The 21,149-nt window shown below is 60.7% G+C and overlaps 1 protein-coding gene across 1 annotated transcript in view; it reads left to right on the top strand.

Moving 5' to 3' along the window:
* Nucleotides 1-1,024: 1,024 nt before the first annotated feature.
* The window catches only part of PPFIA4 (PTPRF interacting protein alpha 4), a 37,379-nt gene continuing 17,254 nt past the window's right edge, over nucleotides 1,025-21,149 (top strand). Inside the window, exons 1-13 of the mRNA XM_017835507.1 lie at nucleotides 1,025-1,285; nucleotides 9,568-9,669; nucleotides 9,753-9,917; nucleotides 11,248-11,322; nucleotides 12,900-12,989; nucleotides 13,493-13,714; nucleotides 14,084-14,230; nucleotides 14,333-14,467; nucleotides 14,988-15,071; nucleotides 15,860-15,991; nucleotides 17,610-17,672; nucleotides 18,820-18,911; nucleotides 19,478-19,582. Coding sequence (XP_017690996.1) covers nucleotides 1,049-1,285; nucleotides 9,568-9,669; nucleotides 9,753-9,917; nucleotides 11,248-11,322; nucleotides 12,900-12,989; nucleotides 13,493-13,714; nucleotides 14,084-14,230; nucleotides 14,333-14,467; nucleotides 14,988-15,071; nucleotides 15,860-15,991; nucleotides 17,610-17,672; nucleotides 18,820-18,911; nucleotides 19,478-19,582 — 1,649 coding nt within the window. The 5' untranslated portion in view covers nucleotides 1,025-1,048. The remainder of the gene's footprint in view (nucleotides 1,286-9,567; nucleotides 9,670-9,752; nucleotides 9,918-11,247; nucleotides 11,323-12,899; nucleotides 12,990-13,492; nucleotides 13,715-14,083; nucleotides 14,231-14,332; nucleotides 14,468-14,987; nucleotides 15,072-15,859; nucleotides 15,992-17,609; nucleotides 17,673-18,819; nucleotides 18,912-19,477; nucleotides 19,583-21,149) is intronic.

Genomic DNA, 21,149 nt, shown 5'->3' with positions numbered 1-21,149 from the left:
CTCCGTGCCCTGGGAAGGGTTTGACCAGGGAGGCTGTGCTGGAGTTCAGTTGTTCCTGAGCAGCTGGGCCCAGCACATCTGTCCTGCTGCTGCCAAGGGAGGGGGACATGGAGAGGGGGAACATTAATCCAATCATTCAACTCATCTGTAGCCGTGTTTCCTTGCCAGGTTTGGGCCAGACTCAGGTTTAAGCCTGATTTTCTGTGAATGTGAATTCCCTGGGGCTGGAGAACACTCGGGCCGTGGGGTCCCTGGGCAGCCCAGGGGCTCCAGGGAGGGAAAAGGGTCCTGGCCCAGGATATGTGGATGCCAGAGGTGGTTACAGGATTTTTGGTGCTGGGGGTTCTGTTCCCTGCAGCTCAGTGCCATCCTGGGTGCAGTGCGGTGGGTGCAGGGCGGTACAACCCAGCACAGCCCCATTCCTGCGGGTCCTGAGCCTCTAGGGTTTGATGGGAGGGCAAAGGGGGCTGGGCAGGTGCCCCCGGGCATTTTGAGGGCAGCAGGAGGGGTCTGATCTCTGTCCCTTCTCCTGTAGGTGTTTGAGGAGCTGCAATGCCCAGCGAAGACACGTTCCCACGAGGGCAGTGACACCTGGCCCGGCCTTAGGGAGAGCAGCCCATCGTCCTCAGACATGCTTGGGCAGCCCCAAAACCCCTCGGACCCTCCCTGTGCTGCTGCTGGCTCGGGCTCCCCGCTGGGACGAGTCCTCAAGGGTCACTTTGCCCCCCTCTGAGCAGCCCCTGATGCTGCAGCCCCTCCAGGAGGCAGCCCAGAGGTGACCCAAGACTGTGGCAGTGACGAGCGGGGGGATCTGAGACCCCGAGGACCTCGCTGGTGCCGAGGCCATCCCCCCATCCCGGCCGGGGTGATGCCAACCCCTGCCTAGCCCCCGGGCGAAGGGATGGGGGATCCCCTCACCTCCAGCACCCCGCTGCCCCCTCCTGCCCCGGCTCCCCCGGCCCGTGGGGGCCCGTGGTGATGTGAGCAGGGCCCCGAACCCCCCGGCCCCCAGCGCCCACCCCCTCAGGCACCACCGCCCCCCCCCGCCATGATGTGCGAGGTGATGCCCACCATCAGCGAGGGGGACCCCCTGGGGCCCCCCCAGGGCTCGGAGGCCGACGCCGACTTCGAGCAGCTGATGGTGAACATGCTGGACGAGAGGGACAAGCTGCTGGACACGCTGCGGGAGACGCGCGAGACGCTGTCGGTGACCCAGAGCCGCCTGCAGGAGACGCTCCGGGAGCGGGACCAGCTCCAGAGGCAGCTCAACTCCGCCCTCCCGCAGGTAAGGAGCCGGCCCTGGGACGGGCAGGAGCCTCCGCTGAGGCCTCGGGCTGCGGGATGTGGGGTTTAGCTTGTGCCTTTGGGCGCCTGGAGCTGCTCTGAGCGGATTTGTTGCACCTTGTGTCGGTGGGAAAACCTGGAGGTTCTCCTGAGCCACAGCCAGCTCAGACACCTCCTTCCCTTTGGAGCCCTCGCTGTGAGTCCAAGTGGGGAGGTGTGGGAGTTCAGTCCCCCCTGTGCACGGGGAATGGTCTTGGAGAAGGGACAAAACCTTCCTGAGACAGCCCAGGGTGTCCTCTGCAGCCCCAGAGCCTGCGCTCACCCCAGGGAACAGTCCCTTGGGAAGCAGCTCCTGGGGAGCAGGCGGCACATTCCGGGGAATGGATCCGGCCTGCTGCCTCCAGCCAACTCCCTGGGATGGCAGGAGGTCCTGAGGGGGCACTGAGAGTCCCCAGGTGGGGACATTAACCCCTCACCTTCCCCACTGCTGGAGGGCAGCCCCATCTCGGCCTCTCCCACACCAGGAAGGCCCCTTCCCTTCAGCCCCATCACCCACTGGGACTCCTTTGCCTCGAGGTCCTGAGAGGGGACCCTGGAGGCAGAGCTGGGAGCAGGGTGGGGATGGGACACTGCAGGGAGCTGAGGGAGCAGAGGGGCAGCCAGGCTGCCAGGGGGCTGTGCTCAGCAACAACCCAGGGTATGGGGAATGCTCAGCAACAACCCAGGGTATGGGGAATGCTCAGCAACAACCCAGGGCACGGGGAATGCTCAGCAACAACCCAGGGCGTGGGGAATGCTCAGGAACAACCCAGGGTGTGAGGAGTCAGGGCTCACCTTGGCTCTCCTGAGCTGTCTGGGGTTGCTCTGCTCCTGGTTCCTCACCTGCAGGACCCCCTCCAGGTGCTCCACAGACCTGGACTTGGGCTCAGCCTCCACGAAAATGCTCAGGTCAGGAAAGGGTGAGGTGGATCAGAATCACAGAGCTGTGCAGGGGGGATCTGAGCTGCCCACTGTCCCTGTGGGGCCCTGTGGGACAGGACACAGTGTCCCAGGGCCCAGATTTGGGGGAACAGGGATTTTGGGGGGGCTTTTGCATTGCTCCACTGTGGGTGTGATGTGGCGAGGAGCCCAACAGCCAGGGGAGGCAGGAGCCTTCCAATGTTTATATCCATCCTGACTGTGCCAGTGCTGAGAGCTGGGATCCTCCTTGCCTGGGCACCGGAGTTTGGGGCACGCAGGGAGATGGGAAATTCCTCGTGGATCAAAGCTGGTGGCACAAGCAGGACGGAGCTGGAGCTGGTGGCTGCCCAGCTCTCTGCATCCCTGCTCCTCCCTGGATGGGGGAAAGTATCTGGGCCAGCACATCTCCAAGCATGGAGCTGGGCTGCTCCTGGCTCTGCAAAAATCCCAGCGGTGCTTCCCAGAGGCTCCTGGGGACGAGCTCCTCCCTGTCCTCAGCGATGTGCTGCGACATTCCAAAGTGCTGGGTGCATCCAGGGCCAGCACCACGACATTCCCAAGTGCTGGGTGTATCCAGCACCACCTCCGTGTGCCGGCGGGGGTCGGTCCCCTCTGCTCCCTGCTCCTGTGCCAGCATTCCGGAGGGAGCACGCCAGGTCACCCTGACGCTCCCACTGCCCGCCCCGCCACAGCCGCCCGGGATTAAGGGATGCGGATTTATCCTCCTCTCCCGCTCCGGGAGCGGGCCCTCGGAGCCTCGGCACGGGTGGGGTGTGCACGGAGCAAACTGGGTCAGGGCACAAGGACCCGCCGGCAGCGCCGCACCCGCGGCCCCGCCGGGTGCCCCCCGCTCCATCGGGGCCACGTCCCGCTGCCCCCGCCCCGGGATGTGACCAGGGGGACATCCCATGGGGAATTCCCCCCGGCTGCCGCTGCCTGCCGCCGCCCTGCTTGTCCCCGCGCGGGCGGGGGGTCCCCGGTGCCCGCTGTGCCCCCCGGCCCCGGGGCTGCCCCCGCGGGACATGAGGGCTCGCCATGGACTCGGGAAGCAAAGCCAAAGGCGCCCACCCGCCCAATGGGATTAACCCCAGCATGTACCAGGTAAGGGGGGCACGGCGGGTCCCTTCCCCGGGGCACCGTGTGGGGCCATCCCCTGGGTCTGCCCCATCCTCTTCCTCCTTTGTGAGCCCTTTTGCCCGGGAGCTTCCTGCGACGTGTCAGACCCCGCTGGGATGGGATCCAAGCGGGATTGCTGGGAGAAACCTTCTTTGGGGGGCAGGGTTGGGCACCCGGGTTTATCGGTGGCCTCCCACGGGGCTGGCAGCCACGAAGAGCCGGGTTGGAGCTGCTCACAGGATGCACTGCCCGGGAGGCTGGCAGGGAGGGAGGCTCGGGATGTGGCACTCGGCATCCTCTCAGGGAAGAGGGGCAGCTGGAGTCTGCTGTGTCGGCACGGGATCTAAAGGGATGGGCAGGGAATGGGTGTCTGGGGCAGATCCATGCTTGGGGCAGGCAGGGAATGTGCCTGTCCGTGGAGCAGGCAGGGATGTGTTTGTCCATGGGACAGGCAGGGATGTATCTGTCCAGGCAGGGATGTGTCTGTCCATGGGACAGACAGGGATGTGCTCATCCATGGGCAAGCAGGATGTGTCTGTGCATGGGACAGGCAGGGATGTGTCTGTCCATGGGCAGGCAGGGATGTGCTCATCCATGGGACAGGCAGGGATGTGTTTGTCCATGGAACAGGCAGGGATGTGCTCATCCATGGGACAGGCAGGGATGTGTCTGTCCATGGGCAGGCAGGGATGTGCTCATCCATGGGCAAGCAGGGGTGTGCTCATCCAGGGGCAGGCAGGGATGTGCTCATCCAGGGGGAGGCAGGGGATGCTTCAGGGGTGCTCCTGCCTGTGGCTCCCATTCCCCCTTTCCTGAGCCACGTAGCCAAAGCCATCCCCACCCCCAGCCCATGGGGGATCCCTCAGCCCCCAAAAGGCAGAACTCCAGGGCAATTTCCCGGGGAGCCTAAGCTGCCTTAATGCTTCTTACATGATTTATTTATTCGTGTGGGAGTGCTGAACGTGCCTTAATCACCCTGGAAGCTCCCGGCTCCAATCCCGCCGCCCTCCCTGGTTTCCAGGGAGTGTGTGGCCACCGACTGAGCCCTGAGTGGGGTCTGGGTGCTCTCAGCAACCCCCCCAGAGCCCTGGCAGGGGTGCCAGCTCCCTCCTGCCTGGCCACCCAGCTCCTGGGTGTGGGTGGCACCCAGGGATGTGACATCCAGCTGTATCCAGGTGTGTTCCCAGGGCGGGGTCCCGTGGGGGATGGGACTCCTCCCTACCCTGGGGTGTCTGGGGGGTTTGGCAGGAGTCCCTGTGCCCAGCAGTGTCAGGGGGAGAACAGACTCCCAAATTCCACAGGGCTGCTGTGCTGAGGGTCCCGATGGCCATGGAAACCTCCCACAGTTCATCCATCCAGAGCTGCCTGGGGAGGTGAGAACTGGCCTTTTTGGACAGATTCCGTAAGACTCCCTGAGCTCCACGGAGGTCCCTCAGGAGCTGGGGAGGGTCCTGGCACCAAACAACCACTCCAAATGCTTCCCTTTAACTTAAAAAGATATTTAGGGTTAACTTGTGAAGAACAGCACAAACCCAGGAACCTCAGCAGCACTGAGCAAGGGGAAAACACCCATGGGGTAAGCCCCTTAAAGTGTCTCCAGATTTTGGGAAGATATGGAGGGGTCTGGCAGCTGTGTTGGATCGTTGGAGTTGGTCATGCTCCCACAATACCAGGCCTCTGAGGTGTTGGATTCCTGCTTGCTCCATGAGGGTGGAAATACTCCTCCTGACCACGTGCTGAGAAGGGAGGACACCAGTTCCCCAGGGATGGTCCCTCAGAGCCCCAGAGCTGTAGCCAAGAGGTGCAGGACGTGCTCAGTGCTGGGGGTGGGTGATGGTGGGAGCCTTGGGTTTACCCGGCGGGATTTAATCTCTGTAATCCCCTGCTACACATCCTGGAGTTGTGTTCATCCCCTGGGCTCTGGTTTGGGGCTTTCTCATCATCCTGCACCCCTCCTGGGGCACAGGGGTGACAGGGGTGCCAGCCCCCAGCTGGGACAGGCCATGGCTGGGGCTCCATCCCTGTGTTGTGTCGAGTCAGCAGCGCTGGATTCCTGGCACACCCTTCCCACACATCCACGCCAGGGCCCCTCAGGAGCAATCACTCCAATTAGGGGTCTTAAAATGCCATTAATCCTGCAGCTGGAGCCGGTGTGTCCCCGGGCTGGGTGTGTTGGAGCAGCAGCAGCCATGCTCCTGCCACAAATTCCAGGAGAATTCCTCTTGTGGTGGTGCATCCCTGGCTGTGCTGCCCACAGCGGTGGGAGAGGCAAGAGGTGGCACTGGACTGGGGGGCTTTTGCATTTCTCTTCTCCCCCAGAGCTTCTTAAACCCCTCCTTGCTTTCCCAGCCATCTCCATGGGGTTGGTTCCTGGCTGCCTTCCAGCTCTTCCCTGTGCCTTCCCCACTGGTGCAACCCCAACACCCCCCCCCCGACATTCCTGGTGCTGAGTGGAGATCCCAGCCCCATCCACAGCATCCCTCTGGGTCTCCCTCCCTGCTCTGAGGTCTCCACCCTGCTCCCCATCCCCCTGGGCCTTGGGGCTGAGCCCAGCCGGTTGTGCTGAGGGTGCTTTGGTTTTAATCCCAATTAGCTGCTTCCTGGGCCGCCGGGTTTCCCAGCGGGTTCCCGAGGGCTCCCAGGGCTGTGTCTCATCATCCCTCCTCCGACCGAAGATCAGGCACCTCTCCTTCACTTTCTAATCTGGTTATAGGTGTCCCTGATTAGTCCAAGAGCCGATCTGAGCCAGGGAAAGGCCTGGGAGGCTCCTGGCTGTGGCCAGGGCTGAGGGAAATCATCTGGATCTTCTTTATCCATACTTTGCTGGGATGTAGGACACTGGCACGCCGTGGATGGGGGTGCAGGCTGCTCTCCACAGTGTGACACTGCCGCCAGGAGCTGGGGACAGCTGCTCACGGTCCCCAGACTGGCCCGGTGGCCCAGAGTGAGGTGGCAGTGCCGGCATCTGGCACAGCCCGGGCTGGGGGAGGTGGCTACACGCGGGTGCTGGAGTGATTTATCCCTGTTTTTCCTTCCCAAGGCATCCAAACAAGGCCCCGTGTGCTCGGCTCACCCTCCCTGCCGGCCTGTCTCGCCTCGGGGTCGTTGCTATTTTTGGTGTAAACGTTCCTTTTTGCGGCCTTTCCCCGGGGGACGACGCTCGTCACCGGTTCCTTTATTTGCCGTGGGATGCCGGGACACAGAGCGCGGGATGCAGGCGGCCATTCCCGGCGGGATGGAGGGCTCGGGGAGGAGCGGCCCGAGGGGATAGGATGGGATGGGATGTGAGCGGAGCCGCTCCGTGTCTGACCCGCTGACCGGGTATTGCCGGGCCGGCCGCGGGGGGGGCTGCCCGTCTCTCTCCGGAGGATTTTCTCCCTTTTAATCCCCTCTTTCGGGATGAAAGGCTGATTGTGGGCACAATCTGTGCAGCCTGCCCACTCCAGCGCGGGGCGAGGAGAGCTGGGTCCCAGAGATCCCGGTCCCCTTCCCTCGCTGCCTCCCATCCATCCCACGCTGCCTCGTTCGCTCCAGTGGGAAGAATATCCACGGCCACAGTCTCTGTTTTCCCTGCCGGCCACGGGGCAGAGCAGATCCGGGGGCTTTGGATCCACAGGGCTCCTGCCCCGGTGCTGGAAGAGCCCACAGTGTTTCCCCGCTCGCTGAACGACATTCCGGGGCCACCACGACTGCCAGGATTCTCTTCCCGAGCTCCTTAAGCCTCGCTGCCCTCGTCTTGGCACGCTGAGGGGCCGGGGCAGTGACACATCCCTGAATCTGAAGCAGCCCTTCGATGCACGGGCTCCTCGCGCTGCTGCTTCCTGCTCGCCGGCATTCCCAGCCCGGATTTAATCTGCAGGGATGCTCAGGAGCTGCTCGCAGCGATTGCATAACCCACGGAACACACACGGGGGTTGAGGCTGGGCTGGGCAGGGCTGGGATCCCACTGGGCCAGGATCCCACCGGGCTGGGAGAGCTGGGATCCCACCGGGCTGGGAGAGCTGGGAGAGCTGGGATCCCCCTGACTGGGAGAACTGGGATCCCACTGAGCTGGGATCCCTTCGTCTGGAAGAGCTGGGCTCTGGGAAGGGCTGGGCTGGCACAGGGGGTTCCCGGGGCAGCTGGGTCTGCAGTGGGGTCACTGCACGGGGGGACTGTGGGATGGGCTGGGAGTGAGTGTGGGAGGGGGCCTGGGCACGGCAGAGGCTGGTGATGGGGGTTTGGGGTGTTGTGACAAGTTTGGGGGAGAACTGATGGGGACAGGGGTGAGCCCAGGGCTGGAGGGGTCTCTGGGGAAGAGATGAGGACAGGGATGATGCCGGGACTGGAGTGATCCCAGGATAGGGGTGACAGCAAGTCTGGAGTGGTCCCTGGGGAAGGGTTGGGAACAGGGATGAGCCCAGGACTTGGGTGATCCCAGGACTGGAGTGATCCTTGGGGCAGGATGGAGAAAGGGATGAGTCCAGGGCTGGAGGAGTCCCTGGGGAAGAGATGGGGACAGGGGTGGCCCCGGGGCTGGAGGGGTCCCTGGGGAAGGGATGGGGACAGGGATGGCCCTGAGGCTGGAGGGGTCCCTCGGGAAGGCCTGGGGCAGGAGTGGGTCTGGGAAGGAGCCAAGGAACTCGGGCCCTGGAGTGATGCCAGGGTGAGGATGTGAGGGGGCAGCTCCTGGGGCAGGTGAGGGGCAGGAGAGCAGCTGTTCACAGGGACAAGGACTCTTCCCTTCCCCACACTGGGACCTGCTCAGGTCCTGTCCCCCTGTGGGGCTGCAGCTTCCCCAGTGCCACCACCACCCCCAGCAGCCCCAGGCTGCAAAAACCCCTCCAGCACGGGAGGGTCAGGGTGGGAAGGGAGAGGGAAAACCTCCGGGATGGAAAAGCTCTGGATTTCTTGGAGCTTCAGCTGCTGCAGGAGGTCTCACTTGGAGCTGAACGGAGCATTTGATTCAGCCTAAGCCTCAATGTTTTGCTTCGGTTTGAAGGGGTTTTATTTGTTTAACCTGAAAATTGAAGTGATAGAGAATCTCATGCTGTAAAACTGCTCTCAACCCTCAGTGGAAATTTGGTTTGTTAATGCTCCATCAAATCCTTCTCAGCTTCTTCTGAAACCCTTTGCCTTTTAAAATTCTTCTCAGCAACACTGTGAAAGTGGTGTAAATTCACAACTCGTTCCCACATTTGCATTTTTCACCCTAAAAAAATCCCAGCTGCGAAACGTCTCCTGGTCCTGGCACTGCTCGGGGACTGAAGGAGTGCCTGAAGGAGCAGTGGGATGTGCTCCTGGAGCAGTGGGAGGTGCTCCTGGGCTCACCCAGCTGCTGGGGGTTCAGTTTTTAAGGGAAAGCCAACCCTCCCGCATCCTGGGAACTTCAGGGGGAGTTTCCTTTCCCTTCTTGACACAGCCATGAGTGGGATTGGTGTTTCCCAGGAGCCCATCCCCAGGGATGTGCTGGCTGGGCAGCTCTCCTTTGGCAGTGCCCTGGGCACGGCTCTTCCTGGCTGTCACCTCCCGGTGACAGGAGCAAGAACTGGTGGCACCTGGCACGATTCCTGCTGTGTCCCATCCCTCTCCTCTGGGGTTTGGGGCCCAGGGCTGCCCTGTAGGAAGCTCAATGGGGCTCCACACACTGGACTGGGGCAGATCTTGCTCTTTCCTTTGGAAGGAGGTTTTTTTTGATGATTCCAGGTCCTGAGGCCATGGCAGAGGGTGGCTGAAGGCCAGGGGATGGAGGCTGGCTGAGGGCCAGGGGACTGAGGCTGGCTGAGGACCAGGGGATTCATCCTGGCTGGCTTTGTGGGGAGGTTTGGCCTCCTGGGAGGCTCCAGGGCGGGTGCTCTGCATCGAGGGGACAGTGGGAATGGGAACACGCTGGTGGCCTTGGCTGGGAAGCTCTAAATGCCATCAAGCACCTCTGGAGCTGCAGAGCAGTGTCTCCTGTCACTGGACATCAAACCAAATGGGTAAATATCAGGATGCTGCGTTTTTCCTCATGCAAAGCACTTGGAGAGGCCAGGAATGTGGCCTGGGATGTGCTTCCCCACCGACCTCCTGATGCTGCCCTCTCCCTGGTCGGGTTTGGGTGGGAAGTGCCCCGTGCTGGAGGTCCCAGCAGCGAGGCTGGAACTCTGGCTCCATCCCCACCCCTCTGCCCCCATGCCCATCCCTGTGCCCCCATCCCCGTGCCCCCTGACGGCCCTGTCCCCGCAGGAGTTCGCGACGCTGACGCGGGAGCTCAGCGCCTGCCGGGAGCAGCTCCTGGAGCGCGAGGAGGAGATCTCGGAGCTGAAGGCCGAGCGCAACAACACCCGGGTAAGGGCGGGGCCGTCGCTGTCCCGGGGATGTGGGACCCCCCCCAGCCCGGCGGTGACCCCCCCTCGCTCTGCCCCCCGCAGCTCCTGCTGGAGCACCTGGAGTGCCTGGTGTCCCGGCACGAGCGCTCCCTCCGCATGACCGTGGTCAAGCGCCAGGCCCAGTCCCCGTCCGGCGTCTCCAGCGAGGTCGAGGTGCTCAAGGCTCTCAAGTCGCTCTTCGAGCATCACAAGGCGCTGGATGAGAAGGTGAGGCGGTGTTACACTCGATGTTACACTCCGGAGTTTGAGCTGTAAGCTCTGCCCAGAGCGCTTACGTTTTAAGACTTTTTAAAAGCCTTTTGGTTTGTCATAGCCTTGAATTCGCATCCAGAGGAAGAGTCACACGCTCTCCTCTAAGAGAACTTCTTTTGATTTAGTGAGGAAAAGAAGGTGTTTCGGCAAAAGGTTTTACAGGAGTTAAAATGCAACCAAGGAAAATTGTTTTACTAAGACACCCAGCGCAAAGACCCGTTCCCCAGGATCAATACACCAGCTTTAGTAAAACACAGTTCATGGGTTTTAAGTTGCCCACAAGGGAAAGGAAAGAGTAAAAGAAGAAAACAGATTAAAAGGGTAAAGAAAGAGAGAAGAAAGGGAGAAGGAGAAAGAGGAAAGGAAGGTCAGAATTCCATGTATGTGTCCATTGAGTGACAGTTTTCGCAGGGTATTTATACCCTTGACCAAACAACTTACAAAGTTTTATTTTAAAGGTGCATTCATACAGAGTCGGTACATGACAACTTGCAAAGTTTTATACTTACTATTAAATAGTCATTATAATTACACGTATATTTTAAGACCAATAGGTGACTACTCTTGTGTTAAAATATCAATTACTGTTTGCTGAAGCTCTTTTCTTAATCTTACACCTCATTTTGTCGGGAGGGCAGATCCTTACTGGCCTCTCTTGAGCTCTTCTCTTACCTGGTCACTGGGGGAGTTTTCTGTTTACAAGCAGTTACAATCTGGTATTTATTCAAACCAAACTTGTGGTTACATTTTACAAATTTATACTTGTGCTAAGGGCAGCTGAGTGCTGTAGGCCTGGAGCCTCGAGTCCTTGTTTCATATGGAACCCTTCAGGAGGAAGGCCTTGGATACCCCAAAGCTGCCCCTGGGAGCTGGGGGGCTGTCAAGGGGGTTTGGGGCTGTTGGGGACAGGGGCCTTGGATACCCCAAAGCTGCCCCTGGGAGCTGGGGGGCTGTCAAGGGGGTTTGGGGCTGTTGGGGACAGGGAGCTCTCCTGAGCCCCTCCTGGGGGCTGGCACTGGGCACTCTGGGTCAGCCTCTGCACTGTGGCTCTTGTTCCTCCTGGTTCCTTTGCCTCAAGCATCTCCTCCCTCTGCCAGGGGATGTCTCCAGGCTGTCCTGGCCACAGATCTCCCAGAGCTGGCCCAGGCTCTCCCTTCCTCCCCCACCACGGGATGGGCTGGATGATGCTGAGCCTGTGAATCCCCCCGAGCCTGGCAGGGCTGGATCCTGGGCACCCTCCTCGTGGATCAGTAACGGCCTCTCCTGTTGTTTCCCACTCCTGCAGGTCCGGGAACGCCTGAGAGCAGCCCTGGAGCGAGTGGCCACCCTGGAGGAGCAGCTGGTGGACGCCCATCGGCAGGTGAGGGGCACCTGGGCACACACCCCGGGCCCTTCCTGGGGCACTGGAGCTGCTCCCCGGGACATTCATGGTTGAAGTTGCTCAAACACCACCCTCAGTTGGTCGTGCAGATCAGAGAGATGGTGTTTGGACCTTTCTGGGGGGAGGCTTTTGTTCTGAACTCGCTGCTTCCATGAAGGATTGTCTGTGTTTGAGGGAACCTTGCAGAGGTTCTGGGAGCCTTTATCTCCCAGGCGAGGTTCCCCCTGTTCTTTTGGCTGTTTGGAGTTCATTTCACTGACACAAACCAACCTGAGTCTGAATTGTTTCAGGAGACTGAGGGTGAATTGGGATCTCCCTGCTTCAGCAGAGACCCAAACCTTGCTTCTCCAAGCCCCTCACCTTGCATTCCCCACCTTTTTCCTTGCTGGAGCCCTGGAATGGGGACCTTGCTGTCCCCAGCCTCCAACCCTTTTCATCCTGGAATCCCAGAATCCCAGAAGGGTTTGGGTGGGAAGGACCTTAAAGCTCACCTCGTTCCACCCTCTACCGTGGGCAGGGACACCTTCCACTACCCCAGGTTGCTCCAAACCTCATCCAGCCTGGCTGTGAACACTTCTAGGGATGGGCTGTTCTTGGAGAGGCATCAACCCTGTTTTCCTTCCTGAAGTTTGTGCCCGGCCACTGCTGCCCAAAGGGAAGAGCCATCCCTCAGCCTGGCCAAGTTCTTCTCCTCTTTCCAGTTCCCAGGATAAGTCTGGTGGTGCTACCTCAGGCTCCCAGGTCCCTCACCTCGCAGGAACCATTCCCCATCCTCTCCCCCCAGAGCAGGACATGATGTCAGTGTTTGTCCCCTGCTCCTGCCAGACCAGGTTTCAAAACTGTTTGGCTTCCAACCCGTAAAATGAGCTGGGAGCCCTGGGATACAGGGCTCAGATCCCTGAGGACTCCCCAGGAAAACCTCCCTCAGTGCTCACTTTCACAGCCCCTCTGCCTCCCTCTCTCTTGGAATCATTAAGGTCGGAGAAGACCTCCAAGACCATCGAGTCCAACCTTTGACCAAACACCCCCATGACACAGAACCATGTCAGGAAGTGCCACTTCCATGTGTTTTTTGGACACTTCCGGGGGTGGGGACTCGACCACTGCCCTGGGCAGCTGTGCCAGGGCCTGACTACCTTTTCCAGGAAGAAATTTCCCCCAAGATCCAACCTAAACCTCTCCTGGCACAGCTGGAGGCCGTTCCCTCTCCTCCTGTCCCTTGTTCCCTGGGAGCAGAGACCGACCCCCCCCGGCTCCCCCCTCCTGTCAGGGGGTTGCAGAGCCAGAAGGTCCCCCCTGAGCCTCCTTTTCTCCAGGCTGAGCCCCCTCAGCTCCCTGAGCATCTCCTGCTGCTCCAGCCCCTTCCCAGCTCCCTCAGTTCTCCTGCTGCTCCAGACCCTTCCCCAGCTCCGTTCCCTTCCCTGGACATGCTCCAGCCCCTCCGTGTCTCTCTTGTTGTGAGGGGCCCAGAGCTGCCCCCAGGACTGGAGGTGTGACCCCACCAGTGCCCCATCTCTGCTGCCCAGATCCATGGGTTGATCCCTGTTCCCGGGCAGGTGGCAGCTCTCCAGCAAGGAGCCGTGCGGGAGGCCCCGGCGGGAGAGCGGGATGAGCCCAAGGAACCAGCCCCGAAGCTTCCCTGGAAGGTGAGAGCCCAGGAACCCCTGCTCTGACCACGCTCAGGGAGGACATAGTTCCTCTAACCCCCTGTTACAGCTCCAGGGGGGTGCTGAGAACCCATTTTCCCTCTCCCTTGGGTCCGACCCCCTGGGAAATGCCCTTCCTGGTGGATCCAGCCCATTCCGGAGTGGTGTCAGGACGCTCCCAGGGGCTCTGCTTCCCAGAGCTCACAGAATCCCAGAATGGTTTGGGTGGGAAGGGACCTTGAAGACCATCCCATTCCAACCCCCTGCCATGGGCAGGGACACCTTCCACCAGCTGCCATCCCCGTTCCACTGTGCCTGTGGAAGCCCCATCCCTGGCCAGAGGAGGCTGTTCCCAGGGGGTCCCAGAGCGCCGTGTCTCCACTCCCACCCCTCCCCCAGATCCCTGCAGGGCCACACTGCCCTGTTGTGTGGCTGCAGGCGATGCCAGAGCCCGGGAGCTGTGGGGCAGCCTGGCATCCCCTTCCCTCTGTGCCTCCCTGCAGCGACTCTCCAACGGCTCCGTGCACCCGGAGGACGAGGCCGGGCGGGTGGTGGAGCTGCAGGAGCTCCTGGAGAAGCAGAACTTCGAGGTGGTGCAGGCCAAGGAGCGCATCTCTGCTCTGGCTGCCAGTGTGGCTGAGCTGGAGGAGGACCTGGGCACCGCCAGGAAGGACCTCATCAAATCCGAGGAGATGAGCAGCAAGTACCAGAGGGACCTGCGAGAGGTGAGCCACTGCCTCCCACTCTGCCAGGCCCGGGATCAGCAGCATCCAGGCTGGGAAGGCCCTGGAAGTCCTGCTGCCTGTGGGGCGTCCCCCAAAAGAGCCCCTGGCCTCTGGGACACTGTCCCCAGGTCCACCAGGAGGACTTCCCTGAGGTGAGAGGCAGACCTGGGGCAGTGAGCTGTGTCCCTGCTAGAAGGTTTTCCTGGGATTACTTGACTCCCTCTTTATCTCTGTCCCACTCTCCTGCCCCTCATCCCTGTCCAAGGCAGGCTTTTCCCTGTGTTCTTGGACTCAGGGTGTCCCAGGCTCACTGGGTGTCCCAGTTATTCCCATACTGGTCGTCACAGATCAGGATGTGACATTCCCCAGGCCCTGGCACAGAAAGAGGACATGGAGGAGAGGATCACCACGCTGGAGAAGCGCTACCTGGCAGCCCAGAGAGAGGCCACCTCCATCCACGACCTCAACGACAAGCTGGAGAACGAGCTGGCCAACAAGGAGTCCCTGCACCGCCAGGTACCGGGGCCTTGCCCGCGGGCTCCCCGTCACCCCGGGGAGCTGGGAGTGGGCGCTGGGGGTGGCTCAGGTGAGCAGGCACCCACCCTGGCTGTCCTCCAGTGCGAGGAGAAGGCCCGGCACCTGCAGGAGCTGCTGGAGCTGGCGGAGCAGAAGCTGCAGCAGACGATGCGCAAGGCGGAGACGCTGCCCGAGGTGGAGGCAGAGCTGGCCCAGCGCATCGCCGCCCTCACCAAGGCAAGGGGAGGGGGCACCGCGGGGCAGAGACAGGGGGGAGGGCGGGAACCTGCAGGGATGGAGCCCTGGCAGCCCAGGGCACCCCGTGCTCATTCCCAGCTGGGGCTCCTCTGTCCCCTGCCGGCCCCCGGGCTGCAGGGATGAGGCACCGCTTTGAAATCCTCCACGTGTGGGGTTTGCTCAGAGATGGCCCTGCTGAGACCACTGGGACCACTCTGGGAAGAGGAGGAAGAGGAAGGACCAGGCTGGGTGTGGGAGGGTGCAGGCCTGGAGGGGGGGTGGACGTGGCCATCCCTGCCCTTCCTGGGTGCTGGAATGGTGCTCAGTCCCTCTGAGGGCACCTCCAGCTCCTGTCACTGTGCTGGCAGGGCTGGTTTGGGCTCCCAGTGAGTGGAAGAAAAGTGGAAGAAAGGTGCTGCATCCCAGGAAGGATGTGGATGCGTGGATGGATGGAGGGATGCGGGAGGGCCCTCGTGGTTCTGGGGAGCATCATCCGAGAGGGCTGCTCTGCTTTTCCCAGGCAGAAGAGAGGCACGGGAGCATCGAGGAGCATCTCCGGCAGCTGGAGACCCAGCTGGAGGAGAAGAACCAGGAGCTGGCCAGGGTAAGTGCTGCCCCTGCAGTCCTGATCCAGCCTTGGCTGCCCTTCCCTTGGCACCTGGACACCTGGGCACACCCGGTGTCTCCGGAGCAGGGTGGGGAGAGCAGTCTGGGTGAGCCTTTCCCATCCAGGACCTCTCAAACTGGAGCCACGCAGGAGCTCATGGCACTCTCTGCTGTGGTTTCCCCCTCTCCCAGGCATCCAGGTCTTTCTGCCGAAATTCCACACCCACTCCTCTCCCAGCAGGTCCCCCTGGGGCAGGCTGGGACCCCAAACTCAAGGGGGAAGGGGAGGCTCCACCTCAGGAGCAGGATCAGCAGGATCCAAAGGGCAGGGAGGCTGGGCTGCTGTGCCAGGGGCTGCACAGTCCCTGCTGTGCTGCTTGGCCAGTGCCTGGGCTGTCCCTGCAGGAGCTGGGATGCCCTTTTCTTGGGCATTATGGATGTGTCCCTGGTGAAGCCCCTGCTGGTTTTGTCCCAGGACAGACGTTTGCAAATCCAGAAGTTCAGCATTCCTTGGGGTTTGGGATGTGCTCCAGTGTGGCTGTTCCTGGCAGATGCACAGCTGGATCTTTCTTGAGGGTCAGGCAGGCAGGATCTCCTTGAATCTCCCTTTCATCCCTGGCTGGGAGTGTCAGAAAACCACAAGAGGGCTGGAAGGGGTGGGTTTGTCCCCAAAAGCTGGGCCTGGTGGGGCAGCTCTGACCCCACAGCAGGCAGGGGATGGCAGGGAGGCACTGAGGCCCTCAGGGCAGGAGGATCAGCCCCTCTGGTCACCGCTTGCTGCCCCAGGCCCGGCAGAGGGAGAAGATGAACGAGGAGCACAACAAGCGGCTCTCAGACACCGTGGACCGGCTGCTGAGCGAGTCCAACGAGCGGCTGCAGCTGCACCTCAAGGAGAGGATGGCAGCCCTGGAGGAGAAGGTACTGCCTGGGGGGCAGGGGGGCCTCTAAGGGGCTGTGAGGGGGGTCTGCAGGCCCTCTGGTGTGGAGCTTCGCCTGCCCACGGCACAGGGTTGGAAGTGCCCGTGCAGGGATGGAGAAATGAGCACATGCAGGACTCCAGCCCTGTGGGAGCACAGGGAGCTGCTCCACGGCTCACCCCGGCCTGGTGAGACCCACTTTCCACTGCCCTCCACCTCCCTCAGCAGCAGGACTTGTCCTGCTCCATTCCCTCCCTCCCCTGTGTCTCTGCTGGCACAGCCTCGGTGCCACCCATGCCCGGCTGTTGGAGCAAATCCCAACTGCATTTTGCAGGAAAAAAATGCAGCATTCATCCTGTCCCACTGCCCACCCCTTCAAACCCTCCTGTCCCCCAAACCCGGGCTGATGTGTCCTCTCCAAGCCAGGGCAGTGCCCCTGAGCAGCCTCCCAGCTCCCACCTCACTCTGGGGAACGGGGTTTTCCTTGGAGCAAAGCAGCTGAAGCTGCTGCTGCCCCAGTGTGAGTTCAACCAGCTGGAGATCAGCTGGCTCCGGGCAAGGATTCACCTCCCAGTGCCAGTGGGAGGTCAGGCCTTGGTGACTCTGCTCCCTTTGGGTTCCTGCAGGGCCCAGACTCCCCTAAGCCAGCCAGGGCACACAGGGCTCCATCCCCCCTGATGCCCCCAGGCCTGGCTCTGTGTCCTTGCTGCTGTCCCCTCCTGTCCCACCCACGTGTGGCTCTGCCAGCGTGTCCAGTCCTTCAGCAGTGTGTCCAGGGGCTCTGGATAAAGAGCAGGACCACAGGGATGAGCCCAAACCCCACCCCAGCAAGTCACAGGGACCAGAGTGGTGGCACCTGCTCCCCAGCCTGGTGCCACCCAGAGAGCTTCTCCAGGTCTTTCATGGGAAAAAAAGCGATCCTGTTTGACCTCCAGCTTTCCTTCCCCCCAGAAAAGAGCACTGGGGCAGGCAGCTGCAAACTACACAGGGGAGGTTTAGATGAGATATTAGGATGCAAAAAACAATTCACAGGAAGTTTTATAGTGTTGGCACAGGCTGCCCAGGGCAGGGGTGGGGTCACCATCCCTGGGAGGGATCAGCAAACGCGGGCATGTGGCACCTGGGGACAGGGTTTGGGGCTGAACACGGCAGTGCTGGGGAAATGGTTGGACTCGGATCCCAGAGGTCTTTTCCAACCTTTTCCCAACAATTCTGTGGTTCTGTGAACACACCTGCTCCCTCCCCTGGCTTGGATGTAGGGGACACATTTTCCCTGGATCCAGCTGCCCGAGGGGGAGTTGAGCTCCTCTCACACACAGTTCTAACCCTCGAGCCCTGCCCATCCAACCCCTCGTCCCTGTATGCCCTCCCTGCCCGGGTTTGGGGCAGGAGATGGTCCATGGCCACCCTGCCTGAGGGGCAGGATCTACAAAGGGGACCTGTCCAGGGGCAGGTGGGTGTTCCTGCAGCTCAGGGAGCCTTTGCCACCCCTGTGCCCGGTGCCCATCCCACAGAGATCCCACTCTGGCCATTCCTGGGCCGTTTCCTAAACGGTCTCTCTTTTTCTTTCCTCTTTTTTTTCCCTTTTTTTTTTTTTTTTTTTTTTTTTTTTTTTAAAGAACACATTGTTACAAGAGCTGGAAAACACCCAAAAGCAGATAGAGGAACACCAGCACGACAAGGTAAACGAGGCTGCAGGTAGCCTGCCCCAGTGGCTGCACTTCCTCACTCCAAACCCCGGGACAGGGGCGGTGGCCCCTCCCAAAGTGCCCTAGTTTTGGAGGAGCTGGGATCCTGGAATGCCCAGCAGCAGGAGGGCACAAACTAACCCACGGCAGTGGCTGGATAGAAGCTGCCCCCCACCTCCCTGGAGACCCCCGGGGCGGGTCCCTGCCAGGCATGTTTGGTCCTGTCTCCCAGTTTCTGTCACACTCGTCCATCCCCGACCTCCCAAGGCCTGGAGGGCTTTGCCCATAGATAGAGGAGGGATCAGGCAGCAACACCCCCTTCCCCTCAAGGCTTTCTCAAACTTAGGGGGGATCAGCTCCACACCCAGCCTACAGGAGCCCTGGAGGTCTCACACTCTGAGCTAAAGCATCTGAGTATGACCTGCATGAACCCCCGTTGGCCCGTGCTGGAAACGTGAAGGGTTGTTGCAGCTTTTGGAAGCTTTTGGCAGCAATGGGAAGCTTTTGGGATGTGCCTCATGTCTCATGCATGGCTGGGGGGGCTGGGGGTCTGCTCTCCTCCTTGGCCAAGGCCTCGCTGTCCCAGATGCTCCAAGGACTCGTGTGACACTGTCGGGATGTCACCTGCCCTGGCTCAGCCTGTTTGCCCCCCTGACTGGATCCTGCTGTGCAGGAGAGCCCTCCCTCCCCTCTCTCCTTCCCTGCCTGCAGCCTCCCCTCTCCCATCTCCCAGTGCAGGCACAGCTTCCCCCTGGGAATGGGGCTGGCAGCAGGAGGGGCAGGACCAGCAGCAAGTTTGGCTGGTGGGTCCCTCCCTGCTGGTCCTTTGCCAAGGGACAAAGTGCTGTGTGGAGAAAACTAGAGCATCCAACTGGGACCAATTCTCCTTCATCTCCCAAACCAGCATGGCTTGAGCACACACACATCTGTCTGTCTGTCTGTCCTGTGACCCCTCCCCAGCATCCTCCTCCTCTGTGCCTGCATGAGCTGTTTCTTTACTGTCCAAGATGCTTTAAACCTGGGGTGGGGATTTCTGAAGGGAATATATCCCTGGCAATGGCCCAGGATTTGGATTCCCTCAGTCCTGGCAGCTCCTCAGAGCCAAACCCAACCCCTGCCTGTCCCGTCTCGCCCCGAACAGCGGCGACTGTCCGACGAGATCGACAAGCTCAGGCTGGAGGTGGATCAGCTCAAGACCAGGAGTGGGACCTTCGTGGAGAGTGTTCACTCCAGGTAAGAGCCAAGCCCCTGCCCCCCAGCTGTGGGGGCGTTTTGCTTTAGGGGACCCCAAGGTGCTGTTGGCATCAAGCATTGCTGGTGGCTCTCAGGGCAGGCTCAGCTCCAGCCCTGCAGTGCTGTCCCTCCTTGGATCTGCCCTGGATCTAAACACAGACTGTTTGGATCAGCTCAGCCCAGTGAATGGCCCAAAATTTGCTCTTTTAAGGGTGAAAAACCACTGGGATTTGTTTCTTTTTCTGCACAAAGGGCTTGGGGGTTAATTTTCCATGAAAGCTGGATGTTCACCAAAGGCCTTTTCCCCTGTGGTGTGCAGGGGGAGACAGAGGAATCATTTTTGAGGTGTTGCAGGTCAAACAGAATGAACTCCATTTTTCCCCCTCCTTTCTACCATGGTCCTCCCACACCCTTTCATTTAAAGTCTCTGGGAGATGGGGATGTCCCAGCCCAGAGCTGCTGGAGCAGAGGTGAGTCCGTGGAGTCTCAGCCTCCAGCACTGACTGGGATGCCCAGCAGGAAAACAGGGGGTGGAAAAGGAGGTGACAGCTCAACGTGCACCCCAGGGTGCTGCTGCAGCTGCCTGGGACAGCACACCCTCTCCTGAGCACTCTCAGCGTGGGTTCACGACACCGAGGGGTCAATGGGAGCAAAATTCCCCTCTCAGGAAGGCTGGAAAAGCTGGGAAGGAGCCACTGAGACCAACCTCAAACCTGCCAGCAGAGAGTGCAAGGTCTGGAGGCCCCAGGTCTGTCGTGGAGAGAAGAAAAGGGAAGAGTGAGGAAGAGCCTGCGAGGATCAAGGGTTGGCTGAGTGCTGGAGGAGAGTCTGGAGCACTTGTGGGACCCCTTTGGGTCTGTGAGAGCAGGGTGGACAATCCAATGGGACTTTTTAATATTTCTTGGAGGAAAAATCAACAGAAATCTGGAGTTGCAGAGTAATCCCCCAGCTGAAACGTCAGCTTTTGCCTGAGGTGCCTTTGTCTGGTCTTAGCTGGGGAGCAGCTTTGTCAGCAGCTCAAATCCCCCCTGGAACTCGAGCTGTGCCTTTGCCTGCACAGCCCAGGCTGGCACAGCCCAGCTGCTCGTGGGGGTGGTTTTGTCTGGGCTCACTGGGGAGACCAGCCCTGGGTCTGCCCTGCAAACCAGGCCCACCGTGGTGGGCAAACACAACCTGCCTCGGACACCTGCTTTTGTCACCTGAAATGCAGCTTAAATTCAATAAACCTCGTGGTTCCTGTGGGAGTGTGTGCAGGGAGGAACGGCCCCGAGCCCCTGGGTGGGTGCTCAGGGCAAGAAGGAGCAGCCAGGAAATGTGGAGACACGGATGGAGTGCCAGGAGTGGCAGGAAGTGTCCTTGTGTCCAGCAGCCTCTGCCGTGCTCTGCCTGGCACAGGAGCTGCTCCCCAGCATGGAGGAGGAGGAGGAGGAGGAGGAGGAGGAGGAAGAAGTTCCAGCTGGTTCCTGCTGGGAGATATCAGACAGTGCTCATGTCCTCACACCTGGAAGGTGCTTCCAGTGGCATTTTATTCACGGAATTATGGAATCATTAAGTTTGGAAGAGGCCTCCAAGGTCAAGTCCAACCTTTGTCCAAGTCCCATTCCCACTAAATCCTCTCTCCAAGTGCCATGTCCACTTGTTTTTTGAACACTTCCAGGGGTGGCAACTCCACCACTGCCCTGGCAGCCTGTGCCAGTGCTTGACCACTCTGTCAGTGAAGAAGATCTTCCTGATACCAACCTGAACCTCCCCTGGTGCGACTTGAGGCCGTTTCCCCCTGTCCTGTCACTTGTTCCCCCATCGGGGTGTTTTTTCATGAAAATGTTGAAGGAAACAGAGAAAGGAGAGGAGCTCCCTGGCTGGCCCCTGTGGTGCATGTGGGGATGGAGAAGACACAGGTTGTGCTGTGGGTGTTGGGAGGTTTGAGCTGTTCTGGAGGGGGAAAGGCAGGAGGAGCCTGTTCAGCCCCCCCTGCACTGGGGGGTTTTGGGGACAACTGGCTGGATTCCCCCCTGGGGTGCCCAGGATGGGGAGGGAGCAGCCTGGGAGGGCCCAGGGGAGAGCTTCCTACAGCCTGTGGGAAAGGTGGAGTCTCCTGAGGGAAGAATCATTGGGATCTGCAGCTTCCTCCCAAGGGGCAGCTCCGACCTCTGCTCTGGGTGAGATTGGGCAGGGACAGCACCCAGGGAACGGCTGGAGCTGTGCCAGGGCAGGGTCAGGTTGGATCTCAGCAAAAGG

This window comes from Lepidothrix coronata, unplaced genomic scaffold (genome assembly GCF_001604755.1).
Source record: "Lepidothrix coronata isolate B3197 unplaced genomic scaffold, Lepidothrix_coronata-1.0 Scaffold259, whole genome shotgun sequence".
Taxonomy (NCBI): Eukaryota; Metazoa; Chordata; class Aves; order Passeriformes; family Pipridae; genus Lepidothrix; species Lepidothrix coronata.
This window is presented reverse-complemented; position numbering and strand designations above follow the sequence as displayed.